Raw genomic sequence first — 26,663 nt, forward strand, 5'->3', positions numbered from 1 at the left:
AGGACGGCCCGGCTCGCCCGGGCGTTCAGTTGGGAGCAATCTCTCGTACTGTACGCGTCGCAAGTGATCGTCATTGCACTGATATACGAGCGGCAACAATAATCCAATCTACATATTTATTGTGACTTTTTTTGTAAATTGTGAAACGTTACCGAGTGTGAGAAGCCCGAGACCTCCGTAATCGTCATTATCCCCCGTCATCCGTACACCGAGAGACAGCGACCATTTTCCTGCTCGAGGGATCCCGGCTTCCTTACCGCTTAGTTATGAGTCATGTGGCCGTCGAAAATGTTCACGGTCTAGACCAGCAGGTGAGTGTGTGGGGGAGGGGCGGCGGCCGGGGCAGCGGAGCAGACAATGGCGGCCTAGTCTGGCGGTGAGGCGCCTGTGTGCGCACTTACATACTACCCCAGACGGTCACCATCACCGGGGGGCGTCCGCCCCAGCGCTGTCGTAGGGAACCACTAGCAGCCTCCGTGTCCTGTCAGAAATCTGCGCGGGGCCGCCCGGGTGCGTCATCAGGGCCGGGCGGGTGAGTCACTGTCCGGCGACCTGGTGACGCAGTCCCGGGGATGGCGCTCGGCCCCCGGTTGGTGGCTGTACCCGTTTAGGACGGGGTGACTGATGTGCTGCCGGTGAGAGGGAGTGATGTGGAAGTCGGGCCTGGCTGTCGCATCCTCACAATGGCGGCCTTTGTGAGAGAAAAGGGGGAGGGGGAAGACACGCAGCCGGGTTACTCATCCCACATCCCCGCTACCACGCTGGCCGCGGCTCCTAATATGGCTGCCGGCTCAGCTCCCTCACATCCATCGCGGGCCCATGCCCAGCCGTGCGCCCCCGATCCTCCGGCTGGCTTCCCCTTTACACATGTTGTGCGTCTTAGCTGGCCGACATTGCTGTAGTGTAAGGCGGTTTCTGTGTTATTGCCCTCAACGCTTTACATTGTGTTTGCCTTAGTGACGTATTTTGCCTTTAGGTGCTATGTAACTGATGGTGAGGCATAACTTCCTGTCTAGGCAGTCGTGTTCCCTTTATATACCACCTATGTGTTTTTATCACTATAAATCTAGATGCAGTATACCTCGTACATCTTGCTGGTGGTCTCATATGAATGACACTTGTGATCTAAACTCATACAACCATCACGATGCAGTGGGAAGTGGATAGATCCCCTTCAAGTTTTGTACCCTGACGTCATCAGCTACTGTCCAACGTCATTCCTTACCATCCACATGGGCATAGAGGGGGCATATAATATTCATAATAATAAAACGTTTTAAGCCTGACCTAACTTAAACTTGAAGTAACATTTTATATATTCTTCAGCTTTTTCATAATCTGATTAGGATCTGGGCCCTCTAGTGAATCAGCATCATGTTTAGTGTTGGCACCACAATTTATTTTTTATACAGCTCCCAGATACTGTCCACATTTTTTTTTATTTTTTTTATTTTCAGCTTCTACACGGACAGAGTGGACGCAGGTCTACTCTCGTGTTCAAGCGACTGTTCCCGCCCGAACATCGCGCCCTTGCTTTTATACTGGGGGAGGGATCTCTGCCCTCCAGCCTGACACCACCCTGTAATGTGGTGGGCCTGAGCTGCATCACCGTACATCCTACTACCTGGAACTCCCAAGCCCACCCCCCCCCCCCTCCCCACAGGGCATGCGGTGCATTGGGCCGGGAAGTGTCGGGCGTTAGCTGTTTCTTGTTGGGTGGTGTGCCCGCAAAAAGACTGGGGAGAACACTGCTATAATAGATCATTAGGTCAGTACTCTTCAACTGGTCTCAATGGGCTCGATTCAATTGCCTGCAATATAAATGGTGCCGGGAGATAGCTCCCGGAGCTATTCTATTCTGCGCGGTGTTTAGTCTGAGAATGCCCATTCTCGTGACTAAACACCCTGTTTAAGGTGCGTTAACGGACATTCCCAGACCTAACTTACCGGCGCGATGCTGTTTTCTAGGGGCAAAGGGCAGAAAACAGCCTCGTGCCTGGACTTTTGTCGTATTTCTGCTCGCATCCCTGGAGGGGTGCGAGAAGAAAACCTTAGTCGGGCTTAGCAGCGTGGTGTATTGAATAGCTCCAGGAGCTGATTCCCGGCGTTGTTCACTTCGCGCAGAATAGAATCGAGCCCAAAGCCTCTAGGGATGCTACATGCTGCCAAAACTGGTAAATGCTTTTTGAAGTGTACAGGCCTTGTTTTTTGGTTGGTGTTTAATAGGACTTTTAATTGGACTGTTAGACCACATTTACAAAAAAATGTTATATTACTATAACACAACTTTCCCTAAATGTACCCAGTAAAAATAAATGGCTAATATTACAATTTAATGTTTCTGGAACGGTAACGTGTCTTAGACTGAAATGAGATGCTGAAAGGGACCTTTAGCATAGTACGGTCACTGTAGTGTTGATGCTTGCTGGTGTCATGAATGGTCAAAATTTGAAAATGAGTACCTCAAGCTTTCAGCTAACTATCTGGTTTCTCTTGTCGGGTGCGGTCAGCTGCTAGCGCTCAATTTCAGCTCGCTGCCCCAGAGGGGTGCGGGCTGAAATCGGCGAAAAGTGTCCTGTTTGGGCGCCCAAACGGCACTTTTCGCGATCGCGCCCAGCACTTTGGTCGGGGTTAGCCGTTTTACGCGGCTAAACCCAACCACTTTGGGTGCGATCAGCGTGAAACGCTGGCACAATTGAATAGCGGCCTGCGATTTCCTGTCACTTTAGACGTGATATGCGGGCCGCGAGATCAATTGAATTCCGCCCTGTATGTCTTATATTAATAGACTGCATTATTAATCACTCTGACAATGCTGCATCATGTATTCTACTGTATGTGCCCAGTAAACCTTTAACATCCATGTATTTCTGTTGGATCTATTAAGTGGCAGTCTTGCAGAAGTATATTTTTCAATATGCATCCATTTTGTCTTGCATGTACAATCATTACGTCTTCCATGTATCTTTAGTTGCAATTCCAAATCTATCCAGTAGATGTCTTGTTTACTGTTTTGAGATATGCATTGCAGTAAAAATCACGAAGCAATGTAGTTTAAAGAATAACCTCTGCAGTATTGGATGGTGAGCCATGCTGTTTCAACTTGAATATTTTACTCTGCAGCAAAAGTGTAAACAAGGCTGTTAGTAGTGTTTGTGTTGAGTAATGAGAGTAAGCTATTAAATTACCTTGTTCTCACTTTTTCAGTTTGCTGGCCTAGACTTGAATTCTGCTGACGCAGAGAGTGGTGGCAGTTCAACTAGTAAGTATCAACACCTATTTATGTAGAGCTAGCGTATTTCTATGCATTTTACAATCGACTATGAAATGTTAATACAATAAGGGCTCATTTCAATTGAACGCGCATTAAATAGCGGAGGGAGGGCGCACCTGGAGCTATTCAACTCTGCACACTTAAGGATTTCTTCTTGCATCCCCCAGGGGTGTGAGCAAAAATCCAACAAAAGTACAGGTGTGATGCAGTTTTCTGCTTAGTGTGGCAGAAGCAGCAACTCGCTGGGAAGTTTAGTTGGAGAATGCCCGTTCTCGCGACTAAACACCCTGAACGGGCATTCCCCGACCTAACAACGCGCAGAATTGAATAGCGCTGAGAGCTCCCAGCGCTATTTCATTCACGTTCAATTGAATCGAGCCCTAAGAATGGTTAAGAGTTAAGAGGGCCTTATTTACAATCCACTGACAGGAGTTTAATAAATGAGATTAAGGTCTACAAATTGCTAAATGATGCAGCTTGATTGCAAGAGTAAAAAGTTATTGCTGTGCTGTGATTCAGCTACACTGCAGTGTTGGTCTGGGGTCAGAGGGCTGAGAGTGTCGAAAGAGTAAGGGACATAGCCAATTGGCCACAAGGTTTTTCTCTGCAAAAAAAAACATTTTGCGGACATGACCAATTTGCTTTTACCTTGGGTATGCACTCTCCCGATACTTGCGGTATCTAATAGAAAACCAGTGGCAACATTTTTATGGCCAAAACCCTGTGGTAAATTTAAAAGATTGTACCCCCAAAAATTGGCTAACAGTAATGATTCTTATTACTGCCCAAAATATAATTTGTTCTTTGAAAATGCAGCAAATGGATATGTGCATTTTTATTCAATTAAAAAACTGACAAAGCAAATGTTTCTTATTCCAAACTAATAAAATGAAATTTAGTAGAAAAACTAGATTTAGTGGTAACTTTAAACCATTTAGAAAATAATAAAAATGAAATATAGAGCAAGTTTTCATTTAAATTGCTTTAATTTTTTGGGGTTGCATAAAGTAACAAAGTTGAGTTTGGGGTAACTTGAAGTCATTATTGCTGTTAGCAACCAATACTGACATGTAATTAACATTTCACCTGCAATAATATATGCTCCTAAATGTGAGTTTGTTTGTTTGTTTTTTGTTCAGTGTATCAGAGGTTTTTAGAAAGAAAAGCTTATGGGTGGACGATTCAATTCTACCATTGGGTGCCTTAACTAATGGGCACCTGACTGACAGCGGTTTAGCAAAGTGTCTAAACCTGTCTAAAATAGTGATTTGGGTGCCATAACTCTCAATTTCTGCTTGCCACCTTAGGCGGCGGGCGGAAATGTCTAAGTAACAATGAAATTGCTCCGTCAGGTGACTGATAAAAGAATTTAATTGCCCCATGGAGGCTATATGGGTGGTTCATTAATGTTCTTGCTGAAGAGGTACTTTCAGGGAACACTTGACTGTTTGAAGGCTAAAATAAAGTGTAGTTTGAGGTATGGCATTTTGTAGACCTAGTGAATGTAGCCCAGAATGTTCTGTAACTGAATGGGATGAGTTATTGGGCTCGAACCAATTCAGCGTGATGTGGAATAGCCCCTAGAGGGAGCTATTCAATTCAGTACGCTGTTTGGTCCAACGAAAGGATTTCTTCTCGCACCCTAGTGCCGGCTGCGAGGCTATTTTCGGCTTAGGCCCGTATTCAATTTGGAGCGAAAAGCCGGAATCTGCAAAAGTTTAGCTGATTACGTAATTTTGCTAGGCAGAACAGTATCGCCGTACTCAACTTGAAAGACTTTCCGCCTAGATGGAAAGTCAATGCAATGTAATAGGCGGAACAGTTTTGCCTATGAATAGCAGGCGGAAAAAGTGCAGAATTGGGGTTTTGGGGTGTAACATTGCGGTAACACCTCTGCAGCCTTCAGACAGTCCCCCAAAGGTAAATTGCGTAAATGTAAAAAGAAAAATAGCTTAACACTCCAAAAAATCACTTTCAATTTGGGGGCGAAAAAAGATGTTGGGGGGGACAAAGTAAAAAACTAGCGAACTAGACTGGGGGGGGGGGGGGGGGGGACTTAGGTGTAGTATGCCCCCAGGAGTGTTATTTTCATTGCAGGTGCCTGATGTAGATGGATTTTTCACTTTTTTTTTTTTTTTTTAAACTTTTCCAATTTTAAAATATGCTGGCCCCTATTTCACGTACCCCAAATTTGCTGGGATAAGTTATTTTCAGCAAAAACCTCCTGAATACTATTCTGCACCACTTGTACAAAAACACTATTTAGCAGCTATTGAGCCTGTTTAAAAACACCAAATAGCTTCAGCAAGCCAAATTGGGGGTAACCATAGCTAACCCCCATGTCAGAGCATCTTTTGGGGGGTGTCAGGCTGATTTCCCCAAATCTGACATGACTTTCCGCTTGATTAAGTTTCGCCGGGTCCCGTTTTCGTGTACTGTCAAATTGAATACGGGGATATGCGGGCAAGCGCGCAATACTTTTCCACCTGCAAAACAGGCGAAGTAGGCGAGAAGTCCGAGAGGCGGAAAAGTATCGCGGGTCTGCTCAAATTGAATTCGGCTTAGTGCGGCGCTAACAGCCTTGCGGTGGCACTTTGATTGGAGAATGCTTGGTCTTGCGATTAAACACCCAGGTTAAGTCGCTAGAACCGGCATTCTCCGACTTAACTGGTAACTGTCGGACCAAACAGTGCGCTGAATTGAATAGCTACGGCAGCACCCTCCCGGGTCTATTCAGAATCGCGCTGGATTAAATCAAGCCCAAAGAGTCTGGATGAGATGAAGTATTGCATGGGAGATAAAGTAAAGAGATGTTGGTTTTGTTTATGGCCGTGTATGTAAATTGGTTATTGAAATCTGTAATGTACAGGCAACCAATGGTTGGAAGTGGCAGAAAGTTGTGAGTCAAGCAGTCTGGCCAACAAATTCAAAATGGATGACGAGAATTAATCTTGTTATGGGAATACTAGTAAGAAGGCTTTTTGAAGTGTATGGTGGAGGTTTTATATCTGTATGAAACAAACATGATTTGGTTTCAGATTGAATGCAGGCAGCAAAGCACAAGTCTGAGTCAAAGTTCACACCTAAGCAGTGAACTTGAGGGATAGGGTTTATTGTTGATGTTAGGTTGGTAACTTCAGTTATTTATTTATATGGTGCCACAAATGTTCCGCAGCGCCTTACAAAGCACATAAACAAGTTGTAGACAAGCGACTTACAGAACAATACAATACAGGACATGGATAATACATATTGCTACATTAGTGATCATAACACCCAGATAAGCAACAGATCATAAGCAGCCAAGTGTTAGGTGCCCTAGTGGTGAGTAAAGCTGCATACACACAACGATTTTTTTAATGAACGATTTGAGTAAACTATTTTTTCCCTTGAAAAAATTTACTACAATCGTTTACCAAAGTTTTTCATTTACTAAATGTCATGAACAATTTTTATGAACTACAAACGATTTTTGCATATTCCCTTAATGAAAATCGTTGTTGACAAGTCTGAACGACAAACTACAAACGTGAACGCGCATGAACGATAATCGTTCATCGTTTGACTCAGAAAGTGAACGATTTTTGCCATCAATTATCGTTAAACAATATCGTTTAACGATAATCATTAAAAAAAATCGTTGTGTGTGTATGCAGCTTTAGAAGTAGATGAAACTAAAGTAGGGAGAAGTAAAAGAGGTTAGAGGGCCCTGAGCTTACATTCTAAAAGGGGAGGGGAAGACAAACAGGGATGACACAGATGGGGAGGAAGGTGTATGTATCAGGGAGTTAGAATGCAGCTGGAAGGCTTTGCAATCCTTCAAATGGGCTCTCAAGACCCATTATTTCATCAGAGGTGGAGAGTCTGATGGGGAGTGGGAGAGAGTTCCAGAGGTGGAGGGCAGTGCGGGCAAAATCTTGGAGGCGGGAGTGGGAGGAAGTAATCAGCTGGCATAAAAGGCGGTGTGCATTAGTTGAACGAAGAGAGAGGGTGAAGGGAGATGAGATCAGAGATGTATATGGGGGAAGATTGGGTGAGTGCTTTGTAAGTGAGCGTGAGACCCTTAAATTGGGTTCTAAAAGGGAAGGGGAGCCAGTGGAGGGCTTGTAGGAGAGGGGAGGCAGATGTAGAGCGTTTGGATGAGTCCAGGATGACTCGGACAGCGCACTTTGGGGCTAGATGAGATAGTTATACCATCAATTGATAAAGAAATAGTGGAAAGTGAGGTTATGTGGGAGGGTGGGAAGACTATCAGCTCTGTCTTAGACATATTAAGTTTAAGAATTCGTTGGGACATCCAGGAAGAGATGGCAGAGAGACAGTTGGAGATACGAGTAAGAAGAGAGGGGGAGAGATCAGGGGAAGAAATGTAGATTTGAGTATCATCAGCATAGAGATGATGATGGAGGTCAAAAGAGCTGATGAGTTCACCTAGAAAGGAAGTATAGAGGGAGAATAGAAGAGGTCCAAGAACAGAACCTTGAGGAACACCTACTGTAAGAGGCTGTGGGGGGGAAGAGGAGTCATGAGAGGAAACTGAGAAAGATTGGTCAGAGGTAGGACGACAGCCAGGAGAGGGCAGTGTCACTTAGACCAAGGGAGTAAAGGATATGCAGCAAGAGAGGGTGGTCCACAGTGTCAAAAGCAGCAGAGAGATCAAGGAGAATGAGAAGAGTAGTGGCCCTTAGATTTGGCAGCAAGGAGGTCGTTGCTGACTTGTGAGGGCAGTTTCATTGGAGTGGAGAGAACGGAAGCCGGACTGAAAAGGATCAAGGAGGGAGTGGGGAGAAAGAAAAGTGGTAAGGCGTTCGTAGACAATCCGCTCAAGGAGTTTGGAGGCAAAAGGGAGGAGAGATGGGCCGGTAGTTAGAAAGAAGACTAGGATCAAGGGTAGGTTTTTTAAGAATGGGGGAGACAAGGGCATGCTTGAATGCAGAAGGAACAGTGCCTGATGAGGGGGAGAGGTTAATGAGGTGGGCAAGCTGGGAGCAGGCTGAAAGAGAGGAAGTGGAGGAGGTGGGAGGGTATAGGCTCAAGGGGGAGGTGGAAGGGGGAGTACCGGATAAGGGCCATGACTTCCTCTCCAGATACAGGGGAGAAGGATGCTAGAGTTGGTAAAGTTGATTGGGAGGGGTGATCTGGGAAAGGAGGAGGTAGAGAGCTGGGGGACTGGTTGGATATGATGTCCTGACGTATGGAATCAATTTTAGATCTAAAGTAGGTAGCAAAGTCAAGGGCAGAGAGCAAGGAGGGGAGACTAGGAGGGGGTGGGCGTAGGAGGGAGTTGAAAGTGGTGAAGGGACGCTGGGGATTAGAGGACTGAGAGGAGATGAGGATCTTGAAATAAGACTGTTTAGAGAGGGAGAGCAGCATTATAGGATGAGAGCATAAATTGGAAATGGAGGAAATCTGCCATAGAGCGTGATCTTCTCCACTGTCGCTCTGCGGTTCGTGAACACTTTTGCAGGTATCTGGTGCATTTGGAATGCCAGGGTTGAGGAGTAGATTTGCGAGTGTGAGTAGTGATTGCCGGAGCAACCGAGTCCATAGCAGAAGTAAGGGAGGCGTTGTATAGGGAAGTGGCTTGGTCAGGACAGGAGAGAGAGGATAGGGGAGAGAAGAGTCAAGCAGGGAAGAAAAGGAAACTGTCGATAGCGTCAATGTTACGCTTAGTGATGGTGGCTTTTGGAGGTAGAGAAGGGGAAGGAGAGAGGGACAGGTTAAAAGAGAAGGTGATGGTCAGAAAGTGGGAAAGGAGAATTGGAGTGATCAGAATTATCACATTGGTGAGTGAAGACCAGATCAAGCAAATGGCCACTCACATGGGAGGGTGAGGAGGTCCATTGGGAGAGACCAAGTGAAGATGTGAGGTTGAGGCGTTTGGAGGCAGAGGATTCTGTGGGTATATCAATTGGAATATTGAAGTCACCTAGGATAATGGAGGGAAGGTCTGAGAAGAGAAAGTGAGGGAGCCAGGAAGCAAAGTTCTCAAGGAACTTGGAGGGAGGGCCAGGGGGACGGTAAATGACAGGTGTACTGGGTGGAAGAGGCGTAAGGCATGGACTTCAAATGTAGAGAATGTGAGGGTATGGGTTGGTAGTGTTCCCTCTAGCTCCGGCAGCAGGCAGGGCGCCGGAGCTAGAGAGGGCAATGTTGTGCGCGCGCGTGTCCAAAAAGGGGGCGTGGTTACGAAAAGGGGGCGTGTCTATAAGATGCGTCCCCCTTTTCGTCATACTTGGGGGCGTGCCCGGCACTTACGGACATGCCGGGCTGCCCCCAAGCGCTGCAGAAAGGGAGAATAGACGCCGGGCGCATGCTTGTCCACCCGCGCGACACTGCGTCCCGCGGGCGAGAACGGCTCCCGCAGGCTGTTAGGGCAGGGCGCTTTTTGCCCTCCTCCTGGAGGGCATGGTGCTTTTTGCCCTCCAGAAGGAGGGCAGGGCACCGCGCCCCGCTAAAACAGCCTAGCGGGAACACTAGGTTGGTATGAGTAACCAGGGGATAGGAGGACCCCAACACCACCACTATGGCGACCCCCAGGTCGTGGGTGTGGGAAAAGGTGAGGCCCCCAGAGGAGAGAGCTGCAGGAGAAGTGGTGGGACAATTAACTGTTGATTGAAAAATTGAGTTTGAAGTAGCTATATCCAAGATAAAATGGCAAAACCTATCTGAGGCTTAGGTCGGCACCGATGGCAAGCATACTGGAGTGGATAGGTTTATTTGGGTATCTTCCACATATAGGATGCTGAAATCCAACAAAGCTAGCTATTTTTCCAAGAGATTGTATAGCTGTTCTCGCCATGGCTGCCTTGATGGGCACTCCGTCTGGCATATTTCTAACTCTGCTGTGTGGTTTGCAGAGTGCAGTGGAGGTGTAAAATATTCCCTCCAGGAAGTCACAAGCGCTCTTCCAGGCATAACACCATAGAGTAGATTTTAAGGACTGTGGTTTGTTAGCTGGGTAGATGGGGAAGAATTTGTGGTGCTTCCTATGATGCCTTCATTATCAGAAGTGAAACGAGCTGGTTGCAGAAATCCCAACATACAAATCGGTAAGCATGCTGGCTTTTCCCAATGCATTGTTTTTATATTTTTTTTGGGTATGGTTAGTCAGTGAGTGGCATAGAGGAAGGGGATGTGGTGGGCTGCTGCCTGCCTCCTGTGAGCAGAACCAGTTCCCTAAGGCATCTGAGCCTTGTGGTATTTCAACTGATAAAGGAAGAGGATCCAAAGAAACAAGCTTTAGATGAGAGATTTGATGAGTAATGAAAACAAAGGTTAGGGCAGTGTCCTGAATACCCAGGGCCTGTAGTGTTTGTATAGGAAACATGTTAATATAGTCAAATGATAGATGCAGGAGAATTGTGAGCAAGGACCAAAATCATTGACTACCTTAATTGTATATCTGAATTGTTGGAGACTAAAATGGATCCAGTAGGTCAGGTGAAGTTTAGACAAGCCTCTCAAAGTATAACATTTAGCAATAAACCCACTTTTATAAATTTTTCTTCTAGAAGGGCGTTATATTCCTCCTCACTTAAGAAATAAAGAAGCTTCAAGACTTGGTACGTATATTCTCATCTTGTTGAAATCATTACAGTACCTGCTTTTCACGGATTTAAAATTGGACAGGTGGCTCAAAAGGAATGTCTCCATTTAATCTTCCCTATACCCACCCTCCACTGTTAAGATGTTAGGTCAGGCAGCAAAGCCTGTCAGTTACCAAGAGGGTGGGAATGTTGAGAAGCAGATATATTAAAAGCTATTTGTTGGCTTACATTTTCTATTCTCACAATGTTGTTTTTCAGTTGTTCAGAGGCTGGTAAACTGTTCTGAATGATTTATTATCATGTAGGTTATCCAAGGTGTCAGTACCCAGCTGTAGATGTGTATAAGGGCTACGGTGATTGGTGGTCCCAAAGAAATGGTACGGTTGGTTACCTGTCTTGGTGTGTTGGCTGCACAATAGCTTGGCCTGCATAAGCTAGCCATTGAGCTGTCTGAATTGCAGTGGAATTCTAATTAAATTGCTCTCAATTTAAATTGATTTCTTCTCTGCACACTCCTAAGATGTTGTAGCACTCCACTTCATGGCTTAATTTAGTATTTCATGATGGTGGTTTTTTTTTATTTTATTTTTAATGAACCTGCATTTGTTCTGTGATTGTCATTGTTTCTTGTAATTTCACAATGGTTTTGACAGACTCCAATGCTTGGGTTTGTAGGGTGTAACTCTCTGCTGCATTCTCTTATGTTTGATTTTTAACAGTTATCAATCATTTTAACTGATTTTTTTACATGTGAGAATCTGGCATCAATGAAGTAATACTAATGTGCATGTAACATGCATTACACTGGGGTTTATCAGCTTGCTTTAGCCTGCTTTTAGACACTAGTTAAGTGGTTGGCTTGGGTGATTTGTCAACATGTTGCGTCCTACTAAAACTGCCTGGCACAGCCAGCTTTCTCTGTATACACATTCATGTAATACTAACTATTGTTTTTCTTCCCACCCCCACCCCAAGATTCAAACTGGGATTCTGGTCGGGGAGGAAATGGCTACATAAACGGAGCTAGTGATGACCGGGTGAATGGGTGTGATCGCACTGGATACAGCAGTAGGGGTTCTGGTCGCACTGACAGAGGTATCTATATAATTTATTAAAAACAGTGATTGGTATACAAAAGGGTACCTTATGTACTAAACTGCTGTCCCCATTAGTAATGTCCACCCTTATTCCTTAAGTTGCTGAGGCTGCAGAGTTGGCAATTATTTTGTACAGTTGCCTCACATTTCTTGCTAAAAGATTCCCCTAGTTCCAGAAAGTTTAGTAGCGAAACTAGATTTTACCAAGGAGTGCTTATTGAAGTCTGTATCCTTGTTCTGCTTCCCCTAATGTTAGGCACATGTGTGTGTGCGATGACCTCACTGCCAAGCACACTTTCCAGGAAGGAAATGCTCACTAATACATTACTTTGATATGTTTACTTTTCCTAGATATCCTGTATTCTGCTGATGTACTTGCTCTTCAGTCATGTTATATCTATAGGAAAATACCCTCTATCCTTAAGGGGGTTAAACATCCATTTAACCCAAAATTCATTTGAGAAGTGCTACTTCAGTTTTATTTTAAGCAGTGTTTAAATTGCACACCAGATTTCTTCTTCATCATCCCATTGAAAGACACCTCAAGTATTTGCTTTGGGTGTGATGTACTAAGCATTGTATTAGCGATGCGGTACGTCTCACCTGTCTTCGGGTACATACCACGGTGCTATATGTAAGCCAGAGGTTCCCAAACTTTTTTGAATCGCGGCGCCCTAGATTATCAGCATTTTTTCCATGACACCCCGTGCCAAAAGTTTCTTGAGAAAGACCTGCCCTTTGCGATGCTGCTGGGCAGAAGGCCGCGGGGGCTCATGGGAGGCATCGGACCCCTCCCAAGGGGGTGCATCCCGAAATGAAGCCCATAGGCTTCTATTTGGTAACGCCAGCTGAAGGTGGCGTTACTAATCAGGACACGGCTACTTTATACATATGGTGAATTCAGTAAAACCCCTGAAAACTGCATTTTTGGGGGTTTTACCACATTTTACAATTTAGTACAGCTTTGCCTTTATTAGAACGAGATTGCAGCTCGAATATTAGAGTGCAAAAGATTTAAAGACCCAGCAAGGCATTGTAATTTGTACATATAAGTGAATGTAATTAGGTTGTTTATGAAGCAATTTAGATATTTACCAAACTTTAGTTCTTGAGTACCCAATTCTTGTTTGCTCCCATCATCCACCTATGCTTCCTTGTATCTTGCATTACTTTTTTATATACCTTGTCTGTTTTTATGTACAGTGTTCTGCTACTTGTCTGTACTTGCTTGTTGGGCCTTTAAATCCTATATTCTTACAATGGTGCTGCAGATTTAGGGGCCAATGTATCAAGCCGGTACTAAAAACAATGCAGGAGTGAAATGCCGGAATCGGCGAAAATTTTGCCGATTAACGTAATTTCGCCAGGCGGACAAGTATCGCTGTAATTTTGAAAGACTTTCTGCCTAGGCGGAAAGTCAATGCAATGTAGTAGGCGAAAAAATTTCTCCTATGAATAGCAGGTGGAAAAAAGTCCAGAATTGGTGTTTTGGGGTGCAACATTGCGGGAACCCCCGTGCAGCCTTCAGACAGTTCCCCAAGGATAAACTGCGTCAAATTAACCTTAACACCCCAAAAAATCACTTTAAATTTGTGGGCAAAAAAAAATTGGGGGACAGTTAAAAACTAGCTAACTACACTCCAGGGGGGTGCCCAAGTATGCCCCAGGTGGGTTTTTTTTTTTCATTGCAGGGGCTTGCGGCAGGTGGATTTTTCACGATTTTTTAAACTTCAGCAACTGTAAAATATGCTGGTCACCATTTTCAAGTACCCCAAATTTGCAGTGATAAGTTAATTTCTGCAAAAAATACTCCTGAATACTATTCTGCACCATTTATAGAAAAACTCTTATTTAGCAGCTATTGAACCCGTTTAAAAACGCAAAAGCGGGTGTAACCATAGCTAACCCCCATGTCAGAATCTTTTGGGGGGTGTCAGGCTGATTTCCCCCAAAACTGACACTACTTTCTGCTTGTTTCAGATTGCTTACAGGGATACGCGGGCACGTGTGCGATACTTTTCCGCATGCGAAATAGGCAAAATCCGGAAGTCGAAAAAGTGTTGCGGGTGCGAATCAAGTTGAATACAGCTCAGTGTGAATTGGCACTGGAGATCACAGTACCTGTTATCAATGGGGACTACGATCTCAGCCCTATGTACTTAACTCCAAAAAGTGAAGCTTTTCAGAGTTAGCACTGTTGGTTTACACCATCTGCAGATGGTGTAAACTACTGTAAGCTAATGGGGGTTCCAGGTGCAGGATAGAGAACTTTCAGACTTCCCTGCAGTCCCCATCCGGCTCCAGAAGCTGACAATGTGAATGTGGTGTCAGCTTCCCTGGGGATATAATTTGTGGGGATAGCGGTTAGATATTTTTATTAAAAATTTAAATATCCCTGATGAGTTAGGTACATAATAATCGTGACCGTACCGCTTAGTCTTGGCTTTCAGTAATTGTGCTGAGGAAAGTCAGGGCATTGCATCATAAGAGAAGGGCATACCTCTGCCTGAATACCTAACTATGTTCAATGTTAAATGCTGCAAGTAAGAATGAGGGGCCAGACACAGGACACCTACAACACAGATGCACAATGCATGATTCATCCACATCAAAAGAATTGTCTACTTTGGTTCTAACTTATTTTTTTTGTTATCCCCTTAGGCTTTTATGACAGAGATAATAACTCTGGGTGGAATTCAGGCAGAGACAAAGATGCATACAGCAGTTTTGGGTCGCGCAGTGACCGTGGTAAATCAGGTTTATTTAGCGATAGAGGAAATGGAACTCGGAGGTGAGTTTGACTAGGTCCCCACCCCCCCGTCCATCCCCCATGTTGATGTAGATATCACCTATCCATTTTGCCTTTTAGCTTATCTTAGTGTAAAGCAAAATAGAGAAAATAAACCCCAGCAGTTTAATTTTTATTTTGCTTGTGGCCATGCAGTTTCTAAAGTGTAGCTAAAATATCTAGTAGCACTCTTGCATAGCATGCTTTTATGATTTTTTGATTAGTAAACACAGGTTGCACATATAAAATAGAAATAGTCTGATCAGGGCAATTCATATGTTTTATTACACCCAACTCCTGTCTAAAGTGACAGATCGTGGGGCGATATTCCATTGATAGATTATTGTGGTGATTGCACCCAGTGGTCTGGTCAGGTTTAGCCGTTTTACGCGGCCAAACCAAAGTTCTGGGTGCAATCACAAAGTGCTTTTTGGGCGCCCAAACAGGTCACTTTGTGCATTTCAGCTTGCCATGTTTGGGGGTTGCGATATGAAATGCCAGCATCGTGGGGGGGGGGTGAATGCTGCCGGCGAAAACATTTGAATTGCGCCCTTTGTGTAGATGTTAAGCTTTCCTCTGCCACTGCAAGCCAGCTGGGTAGGGATAAAAAAATTAACAGAACGGTTAAGGATTTTGCAAACACTTTTTTTTTTTTTTCTTGTGTGAATAACATGTTTCAATTAATCTGGCAAGTAATCTTTGCTTTTTCTTGTCAAATCTAAATTAACACTTCAGATTTCCATTCCCAACAAGTTTTTCTCAAGTGTTTTTAGGCATCTAGTTCAGTTTTTTTTTTTTTTTTTTTATATATATTTAGAAGACTTAATGTAATAAAGCTTATGTTTGTGCATCAATATTGGAGGTAATGTTTTGGGATTTATTTATTTTTTAAATGGTGGCTAAACACGTTGTGTTTTGTGCACACAAGTAAGGTGATCACATTCCACTCCCAATAAACCTGAGGGGTAGTTCTCTGTGCTGTTCTTGCACCTTGGCAACGAGAGCATAAGCTGGTAAAGGACCTGTTGCACCTCAGGTAAGCTGTCACTAAATCATAGAACCATTGAGCTGCAGTGTATGAAGGAGGAGCACAACCACCTACTTCCCACAACTTTTTGCTTATACACTCACACTTGGCACTTGTTGCAGTATGTAGTAGCTACCTATCAAATTTTGAAGGTTATTGAAATTAAAAAATGATCACTTTGTGTAGATCTGATGACCGTCGTACAGATGGCTTTGATGGTGTTTCTAATCGTGGTGACAAGAGTGCGTTTGGTAGATTTGATCGTGGAAACAGTCGTTGGGCAGATGAGAGAAATGATGAAGATGATTGGTCAAAACCTCTTGCACCAAATGACCGTGTGGAACAGTAAGTATTTGGTAGTGTACTGTGCTTCGTGCATGTTTGCATTTTATTAACCAGATCACTTCTATTTTCCAGAGAACTTTTCTCCGGAAGCAACACAGGCATTAACTTCGAAAAGTATGATGACATTCCAGTTGAAGCAACAGGCAATAACTGCCCTCCACATATCGAAAGTGTATGTATTTGTACTTTGTAATGCAACTTGTGTTGCGTTTGGACTTTGTGTTGGCAGAAATACTTTGGCGCAGCACCAATTAACTGCAGTTAGGCACATGCAGATACATTTGTCTGGTATGTTTTTTACCACTTTATTTCTAGTTTTTCCTCCTTTAGTAGATGGTATTTTTTTCCTGAATAGATTCTTCATACACTTCCAGTGTAATGTAATTTTTTTTTTTTTTTCCTGTCAAGTTTCATGATGTCAACATGGGTGAGATAATTATGGGAAATATTGGACTCACTCGTTACACCCGACCAACTCCAGTACAGAAGCACGCTATTCCCATCATCGTAGAGAAGAGGGATTTGATGGCTTGTGCCCAGACAGGTGATAAAATATTGACAACTGCAGATAGGGTGTCTTACAAGTGCAGCAGTATTGTCTCAGCAATGATGGTTTCAGAAGGTAGCAAGATTCCTATATTTAGAGACTTGCAGTAGTAGACCATACAAATTTACAGCCTATCCTTACTTTGGCAGTCCTGCTGGGTAAAGTTGTTTATAGACTGATTTTTATCAATATCAAATTTGAATAGCAACATTTTACTCAATATATTAGAGCTGCTTTATGTATTTATAACTTACTATAAATTGTTATTGGTTATACTGTACAAGTTTCATTTGGTTTAATTGTTAAATTTACTCTTATTTTTAGGTTCTGGAAAAACTGCAGCATTTCTATTGCCCATTTTAAGTCAGATATATGCCGATGGTCCTGGAGACGCAATGAAGCACTTAAAGGTATTTTGACTCCTAGGGGGCAATTCAATCTGTTTTACTGCAGTGACTTCTTTTGGGTGCCTGACCGGAGCAATTCATTTGTTCCTGCTTTCAGGCACAAATTGCAGCAACTGCACACACATTCTCTCAGCCTCTTGAGGTGGCGAGCACAAATGTGTGATAAGTCAGCACTTTGGCGGTGCAAAGAGGCTAAGCTTGTGCTTTTTGCACCCAAAGTCAGTGCTCCTGGGCAAACTTGCGTCCTAACTGAAGAATAGTTGGAAAAAAAATTGCCTCCACAGAATTGAATGGTCCTCAGAAGGGCATACATTTTCTTATCTAGGTATTGAGATTAGTGGGAGGGTTTAACTGCAACTTAAGGGGCATACACACATTGTTTTTTTTTTTTTTGAACGATTTGTTGATAATGATATCATTAATCGTTATAACTTATAAACTGAACGATTTTTTTAACTATGAACAATCACAAATGCAGACTCCCGTTTGTAGTTATCGTTTGTCCATTTCATACTGTCCAACATGACTATTTTCATTAAGGGAAGGAACATTTTGTTCATAGTTCAAAAAAATAATTCACTTTTTCAAGGGAAAATCTGACAGAAAATCGTTTGTTACAAAATCGTTACATGCGTATGCACCTTTTATGCTGGCCATACACAGTAAGATTTTCTGTCAACCATCCAACTAGTTGGTTGGAATGAAAATCTGGTAAGGTATGAAAGCAAATGACAATCAGTAATTTGCTCCCAAACGCAGTAAAATGGGCAAACTGAACAAATTGTTTGGAGCAAACTTTTAACAAACTTGTCTGAATGACCATTTTAATCTATTTTATGGCATTTAGGAGCAAATTGCTGATAATTTACTCCCATACGTTACCAGATTTTCATTCCAACCAACTAGTTGGATGGTCGGACAGAAAATCTTACTGTGTATGGCTAGCATTAGTGTTTAAGTTTTATTAAGTTTCAGTTGGTGTTTTGCATTCATAACCTTCCCTGTTATTCGCAGGATAATGGAAGATATGGCAGGCGCAAACAGTTTCCACTATCTCTTGTATTGGCTCCAACAAGAGAGCTGGCAGTACAAATCTATGAGGAGGCCCGAAAGGTGTGTCTGAGTCTCTCACACGTTGTTTTCCCTACCTTTTTTTTATTTTATTTTTTATTGGCATAAGTAAATAATGGTAACATAAGTTTGCCAGCTCTGATATCAATTGTTACAAACATGAGTACATGAAGATGTAGTGGCTGTCAGTTCTCATGGAAGTCAATAAATTGAACATGTCAACACCTTTACATGTTCTCACATCTCCCATTTGGGTGTTTTGGAAATAGACATTTAAGGTTGTCCTAAGATGGTTGAGGACTCTTTTTCAGAATTCCTGTGCCTGGGGACATGACCATAGACAAAGTTAAATGTGCCTGTAGAGCAGTATTTCAAATATTTGGAATCTGGATCACCCTATTAACAATTTTAATTTAGGAGTGTTCCAAGCTCTAAAGTTTTATCCACTCTCCACTGATGAAGTATATCAATTTGTTCATCTGCACAATGGCTTTTAAAATAAAGGAGAGCTTAAGACCTAAAGTAATCTTCGAATTTAGCTAAGCCTCTTGTCATTGTGGACAACTCCAGTGCAAGACTAAAAAAAGTGTAAATGAAAGACTAGGAGAGGTCTCAATATTTGCTCCCATTTTATTGTGTTGGAGGTACTGAAAGTCTTTTGTTCCTCAGTTTGCATACAGATCCAAAGTTCGTCCATGCGTTGTTTATGGTGGAGCAGACATTGGGCAGCAGATTCGAGACTTAGAACGAGGTTGCCACTTGCTTGTTGCTACACCTGGCCGACTTGTTGACATGATGGAACGGGGAAAAATTGGGTTAGACTATTGCAAGTAAGTGAATGTTATGGTTTTTCTGTGTTAATATCCAGTCTTATGAAAGCTAAAGCGGCTACATCCAATCTGGGGGAGACTTCATGCAACTTCCTCAAATTACATGATTTATCTGTAAAAATACAAGCATCTTTCAACAAACTTTGTTCTTGTGTTTCATGGTTTTAAAGATTAATTCAAATTAATCCTTAGATATCTAGTGCTGGATGAAGCAGACAGAATGCTTGACATGGGATTTGAGCCTCAAATTAGGAGAATTGTTGAGCAAGACACAATGCCTCCAAAGGGTGTTCGTCAGACTATGATGTTTAGTGCTACCTTCCCCAAGGAAATCCAGGTACACAAATGCAAAAAGTATGACCTGAAGCTTCAATAAGCATAGAAGGTCCTAAGGAACTTTTTTTTTTTTCCCCTCAAGATTCTTGCTCGTGATTTCTTGGATGAATACATTTTCTTGGCTGTAGGAAGAGTTGGCTCCACATCTGAAAATATCACCCAAAAAGTTGTCTGGGTGGAAGAAAATGACAAACGCTCATTTTTATTGGATCTTCTCAATGCAACAGGTATTTAAACCACTAAGCCTTAGGTGGCAGCTGCTCAGATGGGCTTAGCAGGCCTTTTTTGACCCTCTACTTTATTTTAGGAAAAGATTCATTAACGCTGGTGTTTGTGGAAACTAAAAAGGGTGCAGATGCTCTTGAGGACTTCCTCTACCATGAAGGATATGCTTGCACAAGTATCCATGGAGATAGGTCACAAAGAGACAGAGAAGAAGCACTTCATCAGTTCCGTTCTGGAAAGAGCCCAATCCTTGTTGCTACTGCTGTAAGTGTTTGCTTAGAGGTGAGGCATTTTTTTTAAACAAATTGTGTATTAACTAACTATTCTTTTTAAGGTTGCGGCCAGAGGACTTGATATTTCAAATGTCAAGCATGTTATAAACTTTGACTTGCCCAGTGACATTGAGGAATATGTACATCGAATTGGTCGTACAGGCCGTGTGGGAAATTTGGGTAAGCATTTTTTAAGCTTCTTATAATGGCATTAAATAGTTCAGTAAAAGTCTTTACAATTACAAATACTTGCACATGAATGCTTTAAAATTATGAATGACATGCTGTATTGATGACAAATGCATAAACTCATATTGCATTCTCCTCCTCCCCCCCGCACCCACAGGTCAAATTTTGCTAGAACATCCCATCTGGGTTTTCACATATGGGGTCTTAGAGGGTGCTGTTCAAGGAGCACAGGCACAAGTTGCCTCCCTTTCTACATCCCATAGGACAAAGTATCTGTTTCATGGAAACATATATATTTTTTTTTTCCCTACAAGGGCTGACTAAGCAGCTGTTTTATTTCCATTTGTGGACTTGACAGCTGCAACTTATCTCGTACTAATCTCAACTCTTCGTCCCAAGTGTTAGTTGTTGCAGACAACTTGCCACTCCCTGCTGTGGTGGCTCGGCAGACTCGCCCTGGCACAGGGTTGATCTCGCATAGACCATAGTGACCACAGATGCCAGTCTGCAAGATTAGGCCGCAACGATGCAAGATCTTAATCTCTAACATGTTTGTACGCGGGCAGAGGCAAGACTTCCAATGAACGACTTGTAGTTGAGAGCTATTCATCAGTCTCCCCTTCGAGGAAGGTCGATAAAGATAATCTAACAATACTGTGGCTTACATCAACTACCAAGGTGGACCGTGCAGATCTATGGCAATGGCAGCAACATGAAATATCTTCTGATGGGCAGAAAGGCGCCCATACTAGATAGTCAGTGTTCATTCCAGGCATAGATTACTGGGAATCGGTCTTTCAAAGCCGGTGTGAGATTCATCTTGTGGAATGGTCTATCAGCTTGTGGATCAATGGTCTGCAGGAGATGGACTTGATGATCTCGACACAATCACAAGATGCCACTCTACAGCATGCACAAGTAATCCTAATCAAGGCCTGTTTTACCATTAGGACTTAGCTTGGTAGGCTTTGCCAGCATGACTGTTAAAGCCATGATCTTCCAAGCTTAAGGGCCTCTGATCAAGTCATTCATACTGATAAAAGCCAGGAAGGCTTCCTAGGCTTCAAATTACCATTGCAGAGCCCATACTTCAACTTGGCACATCTGTCATTCCTGCAGGACAGTGAGCTGAAACTTCTTTTGCTGAAGGTTCAGCCTCTTCAGTTTTCAACCTGGATATCCACTTTGTGACCTGTAAAGTTCTTTTGTTGGCCATTTCATCTGCTCGACAAGTCTTAGTTGGTTGCTTTCTGGCAGTTCATGTTGTTTTTCAAGGAAACTGTGGTTCTGCGCACCACATCTTTTCAGCTTAAGGTAGTCCTCTTAACATGGATATTGTGATATTGTAATGCTGGCTATACACAATACAATCTGTCAAATTTGGCTAGTTAGAATTAAAATCTGCTAATGTGTGGAAGAAATTTACAATTGACAATTTGCTCACAAATACAAGAAAACATACAAATTGTCGCTCAGACAAAATGGTTAAATCAAATTAATCAATTTGAACAATCTCGTCAGTTTTCCAGTGTCTGGGACTATATGGTCGATTGTCGTTTGCTCCCAAACATTACCAGATTTTCATACCAACCAACCAGATTGGACATGTCTGACAGATAATTGTATAGTGTATGCCCAGCATAAGTGATTACTTGTCTTCTGTCAGCAGGGATGCTCTGAGCCACCTTGATCTCAGGGCTTTGCAGCTTTGTTGCTTTATGGTATACTGCAGAACTCTATATGATGTGCATGAGTTTGGACAGCAATTAAACAGTTGGTGACTAGATACATCATGGCTACCATCCGACAAGTTTTTCAGTAGAGGCCCCAGTTCCAGAACACCTTGTGGCCTATTCTACCTGATCAGTGAGTGCCTCTTGGGTGGCACATCATGGTGCCTCTGAAACAATTAATGCAAGGTGGCCACCTTATTGTCAATCCATTCTTTTACGAAGTACTAAATATTTTTGTAGCTAGACATCTGTTTTGGGCATAGTTTTGTGCGCAACCATAGCTTAAGGGGCAACTTTAGAACATCCCCATGTTTTCCATTGTGCCTCAGATTGGATATTCAAGGTTATAGGATTCCTGGCACTCACTAATCAGTTTCTCTCAGCACAGCACTGTACTCCCTCCCTTCCTGTGTTATGGGTTTCACTCAAGGGGTTTGGAACCTGTCTATTTCCTAGAGGGTCAAGTCAAAACTGAGGGAGGAGGCAGCCCATAAAATAGTTTGCAGTTGTGCCTGCTCCTTGAACAGCACACTCTACACTCCATGGTTTCCAGTGCCCCCATGATGGATTGAGAGATTGATTTGAGTACCAAAAATCCTATTGGAGTGGCTTTTATGCATTGATGATCCAAAGCAAGCGATTTTTGTTTTGAGATTGAAAATTTCCATTGTAGCCTAGCTCTAAACATGGCTTTAGCATCCATCCTGCAAGATCATAAAAAAACCTTAACTATATTTTCTTTCTTTTTTGTATTTGGCCTTATCTTGAATGATTTTTTTTCTTTTTTTAGGTCTTGCAACATCATTTTTCAATGAAAAGAATATAAATATAACAAAAGATTTATTGGATCTACTAGTAGAAGCAAAGCAAGAAGTACCATCTTGGCTGGAGAGCATGGCCTATGATCAACATCACAAGACTAGTAGTCGTGGTCGTTCAAAGAGGTATGCTGTCATGGAATTGGTCTCTTGCATGGAGATTTCAGTTCCTTTGTCCTGTATGCTTGTTTCTACATTTGTTTTCAATGTAGCCCATGTGTTCTAACTTTATATATATATTTTTTTTCTTCCTCCTTTTCAGTCGATTTAGTGGTGGGTTTGGCGCCAGAGACTACAGGCAGAGCAGTGGCGCTAGCAGCGGCTTTGGTAGCAGCCGTGGAGGTAGGAGCAGTGGTCATGGTGGCAGCAGGGGATTTGGCGGAGGTAAGGCATTTCATATACACAACTGGACTAGATGGTATCCATGGACCATTAATAGGACAGGTTTGAAATGCATACCGCAGCATATTTGCACTTTTAAGGGTTGTGCTGCAATTTTGTTCTAAAGAAAAAAACCTTTTTGTACTGTACAGCTGTTTTGCTGTACTTGCTAATATTTGCCCCAACCAATTCAACTCTGTACATAAACCACAATGTGATTGCAAAATTATTGGTTTTGATGTTGCAGTGGTTTATGGGTTATATTCAAGCCTGAACTTCTAATGTTCATGGTACAGTAAATTTCTGCAGTGTTATAGTTATTGTACTGACTGCTGGCCCACTGGAAGGAAGTGACATAAGCTGCTTCTGAAACAGCAGCACACATACCTTGTTGCTTTTCTGCATGGGAGCTCCCTGTTGTGGAGGCCAATGTATACACAGGAAACTTCATGCAGGTGTATTGTGCTGCTGTGCATGGTGTGGTTGTGTGTTAATGTCAGAATGCTTTAATATGACCATCAGAACTTGTCTAGGTGGTTTTGCCAGACCTTTTATTAAATTTGATGTACAATATTTGTAACAAGTTCATACTCAAAGATAAAATAACTACACAATGCAAATGCCATGGTCTACTTTTTGTCCCATCTCCTGCTGCTTATTTAACTGATGTTTGTTTTTACAGGTGGATACGGTGGATTCTATAACAGTGATGGCTATGGAGGAAACTATGGCGGAAGCTCACAGGTGGATTGGTGGGGAAACTAAAACTGTCTGCAACAGAAATGACTCAAGAAAGCTAATATGGAAACCACATGTAACTTAGCCAGACTATACCTTGTGTAGCTTCAAGAACTTGTACATTACCAGCTGTGATTCTCCACTGAATTTTCTTTTCAAGGGAGCTCTGGGCCATGAAGAAAACAATGACATGAAAGAGCCCTACTCTGAAGGTGTTGGAAGATTTCATTGCTGTAGTTTTGGATTAATTCCCAAGTCCACCCCTCTCCCAACAACTGCATTTATTTTGACTGAGGATAATTTGTTTGTTATGTACTGTGCCTTTAACTTTAGACAACTTTTTATTTTGATGTCCTGTTGGCTCAGTATTGCTCAAGACCTAAAATGCTATGATAAAATAAATCTATTGAACTTGGGCGAAATCAAACCTTGGCACACAGGTGTGATACAACACAAAACAGGAATCGTTTCATCCATGCATTAATATTACAAGGAAAAAAAAACTTGTGCAGTAAGCCTGCATTAGGGCTTCTGTTAACTTTGCCATTTGAGGCAAAAGACCTTGAAGCATATCAGAATAGTTTCTAATGTGGCAAACTGTACAAAGTTAAGTTCTGATTTGCTCACTCTATCCTGGAAAGGTACTTAGAACCTGAAGTCTTTTTAATAAGCCATTCCAGTCACATAGGTGTATGAGCCAGTTCATACACATGAAGCACTGTTTTCAGAGGACGCAATACAGCAATTCCTTTAACAATGTTTAGGCAGAAGAGTAACTTGTGAGCTAGCCACATATGGGCCGAACATTACAGGGAACGTTAAAACTATCTGAAACTTGAAATAGTTTTTAGGGGGTATCATCTTTAAATTTACTTGCGCCTGTCATGAAAATGTCAGAATGGCTGACCACAGCAGTATGTGGTTCTGTGACAGGCCTGGCTGATTTTGGTCTAATAACGCATGCTAGTGTTAATGTTTTTTGGTCAAGAGGGTATGAACAGGAAGAATTATGCAGCAGGCTTTATTTTAATGCAGATTCACATTACTCTGTTCAAGCTGCGTTGAGAGGATTTAAACATACTTGGCTTACAGTAGACTTTGTAAAATGGCTCCAGATGAGTAAATTGAAATCTTAAGATCAATGGTGGAAAAAATGTACATGACTGCACAAGGTGTAATATCTGCTAACGTGTGCAGTTTAGTCAGTTTTAGTTGCATAGGTTTCCATTGTATTTAGTATGTCAATGCTAAATCTGGCCAAAGAGTAATTCCCACCTTCTAACATCTCTGCCACTTGAAATTTAGCTTACTCTAGATGTAGTTGAATTTTAACAACTTGGGTGGCATAGGGATGGCAAAAATCTAAAGTGCAATAGATTTCACAAGTGTTTTGTGCCTTGCTCTAAAGCTTTTTGTAGGTGCACTTGACAGTATTGAGGTCATTGTTATGGTGCTATTTAAAATATAGATGGCCCTTGTACATTTTTGCCCATAACTTTATACTAAACGTCTTTTATTGCACATTCAAAGAATTTTTATACAAGTCTTGTGTACGTGTCCTTAACCTCAAATCTTATTTTTGTCTCTTAGCGATGGCAAAAACACTGCTTAGTCTAGGGCAAGATTAAGACTTATTTGGGACCATGGGAATGATAGATGGGGAAGCAAACTATTTTGCACACAATGGATTTCTAGATACTTTTTGCTGCTAGTTTTGTGTAATATTTATTGAACATTTTGACAAATATTTATTTTTGTAAGCCTAAGTGATTCTTTGAAAGCTTAAAGAAACTTGACCAAAAGACAGTACAAAAACACTGGCACTTGAATGTTGAATGTCAACGTATGCGTGAAATTATATATTTCGGGGTAGTGTGAGCTTTTAATGTTAAGTAATATTAAACTCTTAAGTCAAATTAAGCAGACCCAGTATTGGCTGAGCAGCCATAACTTTCTGGTGTAATTAAAATAAAATTGGCAATTTAAAATTAAACATGCCAAGGTTTTGATACACTTGTCTTAAGATATTAATGAAACACTTCAGAACACTGATGTGAAGTGTCCAGATTCTCAGATGTTTGTTGCGTGAGTTTTGTTTAGTTGTGTGGTTTAATTTTTTTTTATTTCAGTGAATGTCTGGCACATTGCAATCCTCAAACATGTGGTTCTTTGTCATACTGGTAAAATTGGTGACTTGTGTCCTCAATGATTACATATTAGCAAGTTTTTTTTTTTTTGTTTTTGTTTTTTTGGCAATACCTTTTTAACAAGATAAGGTTCATAAATTTATATGCAAACAATAGATTTGAACTTGCTAAATGTCAATATTGACCCTCAAGTCGCTCTAGTTTAGTAATTGCTTATTGTACTAGTTTAGATGCTTAGCACTGCATGTGCTGTGCATTACTGGTTTTATTAAAATAAAAGTTAATTGGCAAACAAAAGTCTTGTTTTATTTTGGGATGTTTCACTTTCATTAATAACGTGTTACCTGCATCAATTCATTTATAAAAGGGTTACCTGAATCGGTCCACTGCATGAAAGCTTAAATAAGCTTTCATGCAGTGATCACTTGCAGTATGGTAACTGGGCTCAGTTATGATCCTGCATATTCTTGTCAGACTGAACTGTACTTTCTTCACACCATTATATGAAGTATTACCCAAGTATTACCCAACTTATGATCATCACGCAATTGTAATGTCTTATAGAATTCATTGCATCTAAATGGCCAGAATAAAGTTGTAGACTTGTGTTTTAACTACCTAGTTTTCAGAGCTAACATCTAGAGATGTTGGTTATGCTATTCTATACATCATTCTTGTATGCTGCCTGCCTATTTTCATAATGTTGCAACTAGAAATCTGTTAAATGGAGTGACCACTTTGACATTTGTCTATATATATGGTAGCGTGGAGTGTTATCAATTCATAGCGTAATGTATTGCTAAATGGAGTTCTTTTATAAAGTGGAGTGATATTGCATTCTAGTCCATTTCCCAAAACACATCACTTAATGAATTTTTTTAACCTATA

The 26,663-nt window shown here is 42.0% G+C and overlaps 1 protein-coding gene across 6 annotated transcripts; it reads left to right on the plus strand.

Annotated features, from left to right (window-relative positions):
• DDX3X (DEAD-box helicase 3 X-linked) lies at window positions 1–26,072 on the plus strand. Of its 6 annotated transcripts, none has more exons than XM_088451710.1 (19): window positions 1–311; window positions 3,208–3,262; window positions 10,789–10,839; window positions 11,130–11,201; window positions 11,800–11,919; window positions 14,583–14,712; window positions 15,923–16,081; window positions 16,154–16,253; window positions 16,490–16,625; window positions 16,953–17,038; window positions 18,050–18,148; window positions 18,776–18,936; window positions 19,129–19,273; window positions 19,355–19,499; window positions 19,580–19,761; window positions 19,832–19,949; window positions 22,482–22,635; window positions 22,772–22,893; window positions 23,573–26,072. In XM_088451710.1, exons 1-19 carry the CDS (start codon window positions 267–269, stop codon window positions 23,653–23,655), a joined length of 2,163 nt encoding a protein of 720 aa, XP_088307836.1. In that variant the 5' UTR covers window positions 1–266; the 3' UTR covers window positions 23,656–26,072. The 6 variants fall into 6 exon arrangements, with proteins under 6 accessions (XP_088307836.1, XP_088307838.1, XP_088307837.1 ...); XM_088451712.1 differs by having other exon boundaries at window positions 22,772–22,851; XM_088451711.1 differs by having other exon boundaries at window positions 10,792–10,839.
• The last annotated feature ends 591 nt before the right edge of the window (window positions 26,073–26,663 follow it).

Source organism: Taudactylus pleione, unplaced genomic scaffold (genome assembly GCF_031769625.1).
Source record: "Taudactylus pleione unplaced genomic scaffold, aTauple2 ptg000026l, whole genome shotgun sequence".
Lineage (NCBI taxonomy): Eukaryota > Metazoa > Chordata > Amphibia > Anura > Myobatrachidae > Taudactylus > Taudactylus pleione.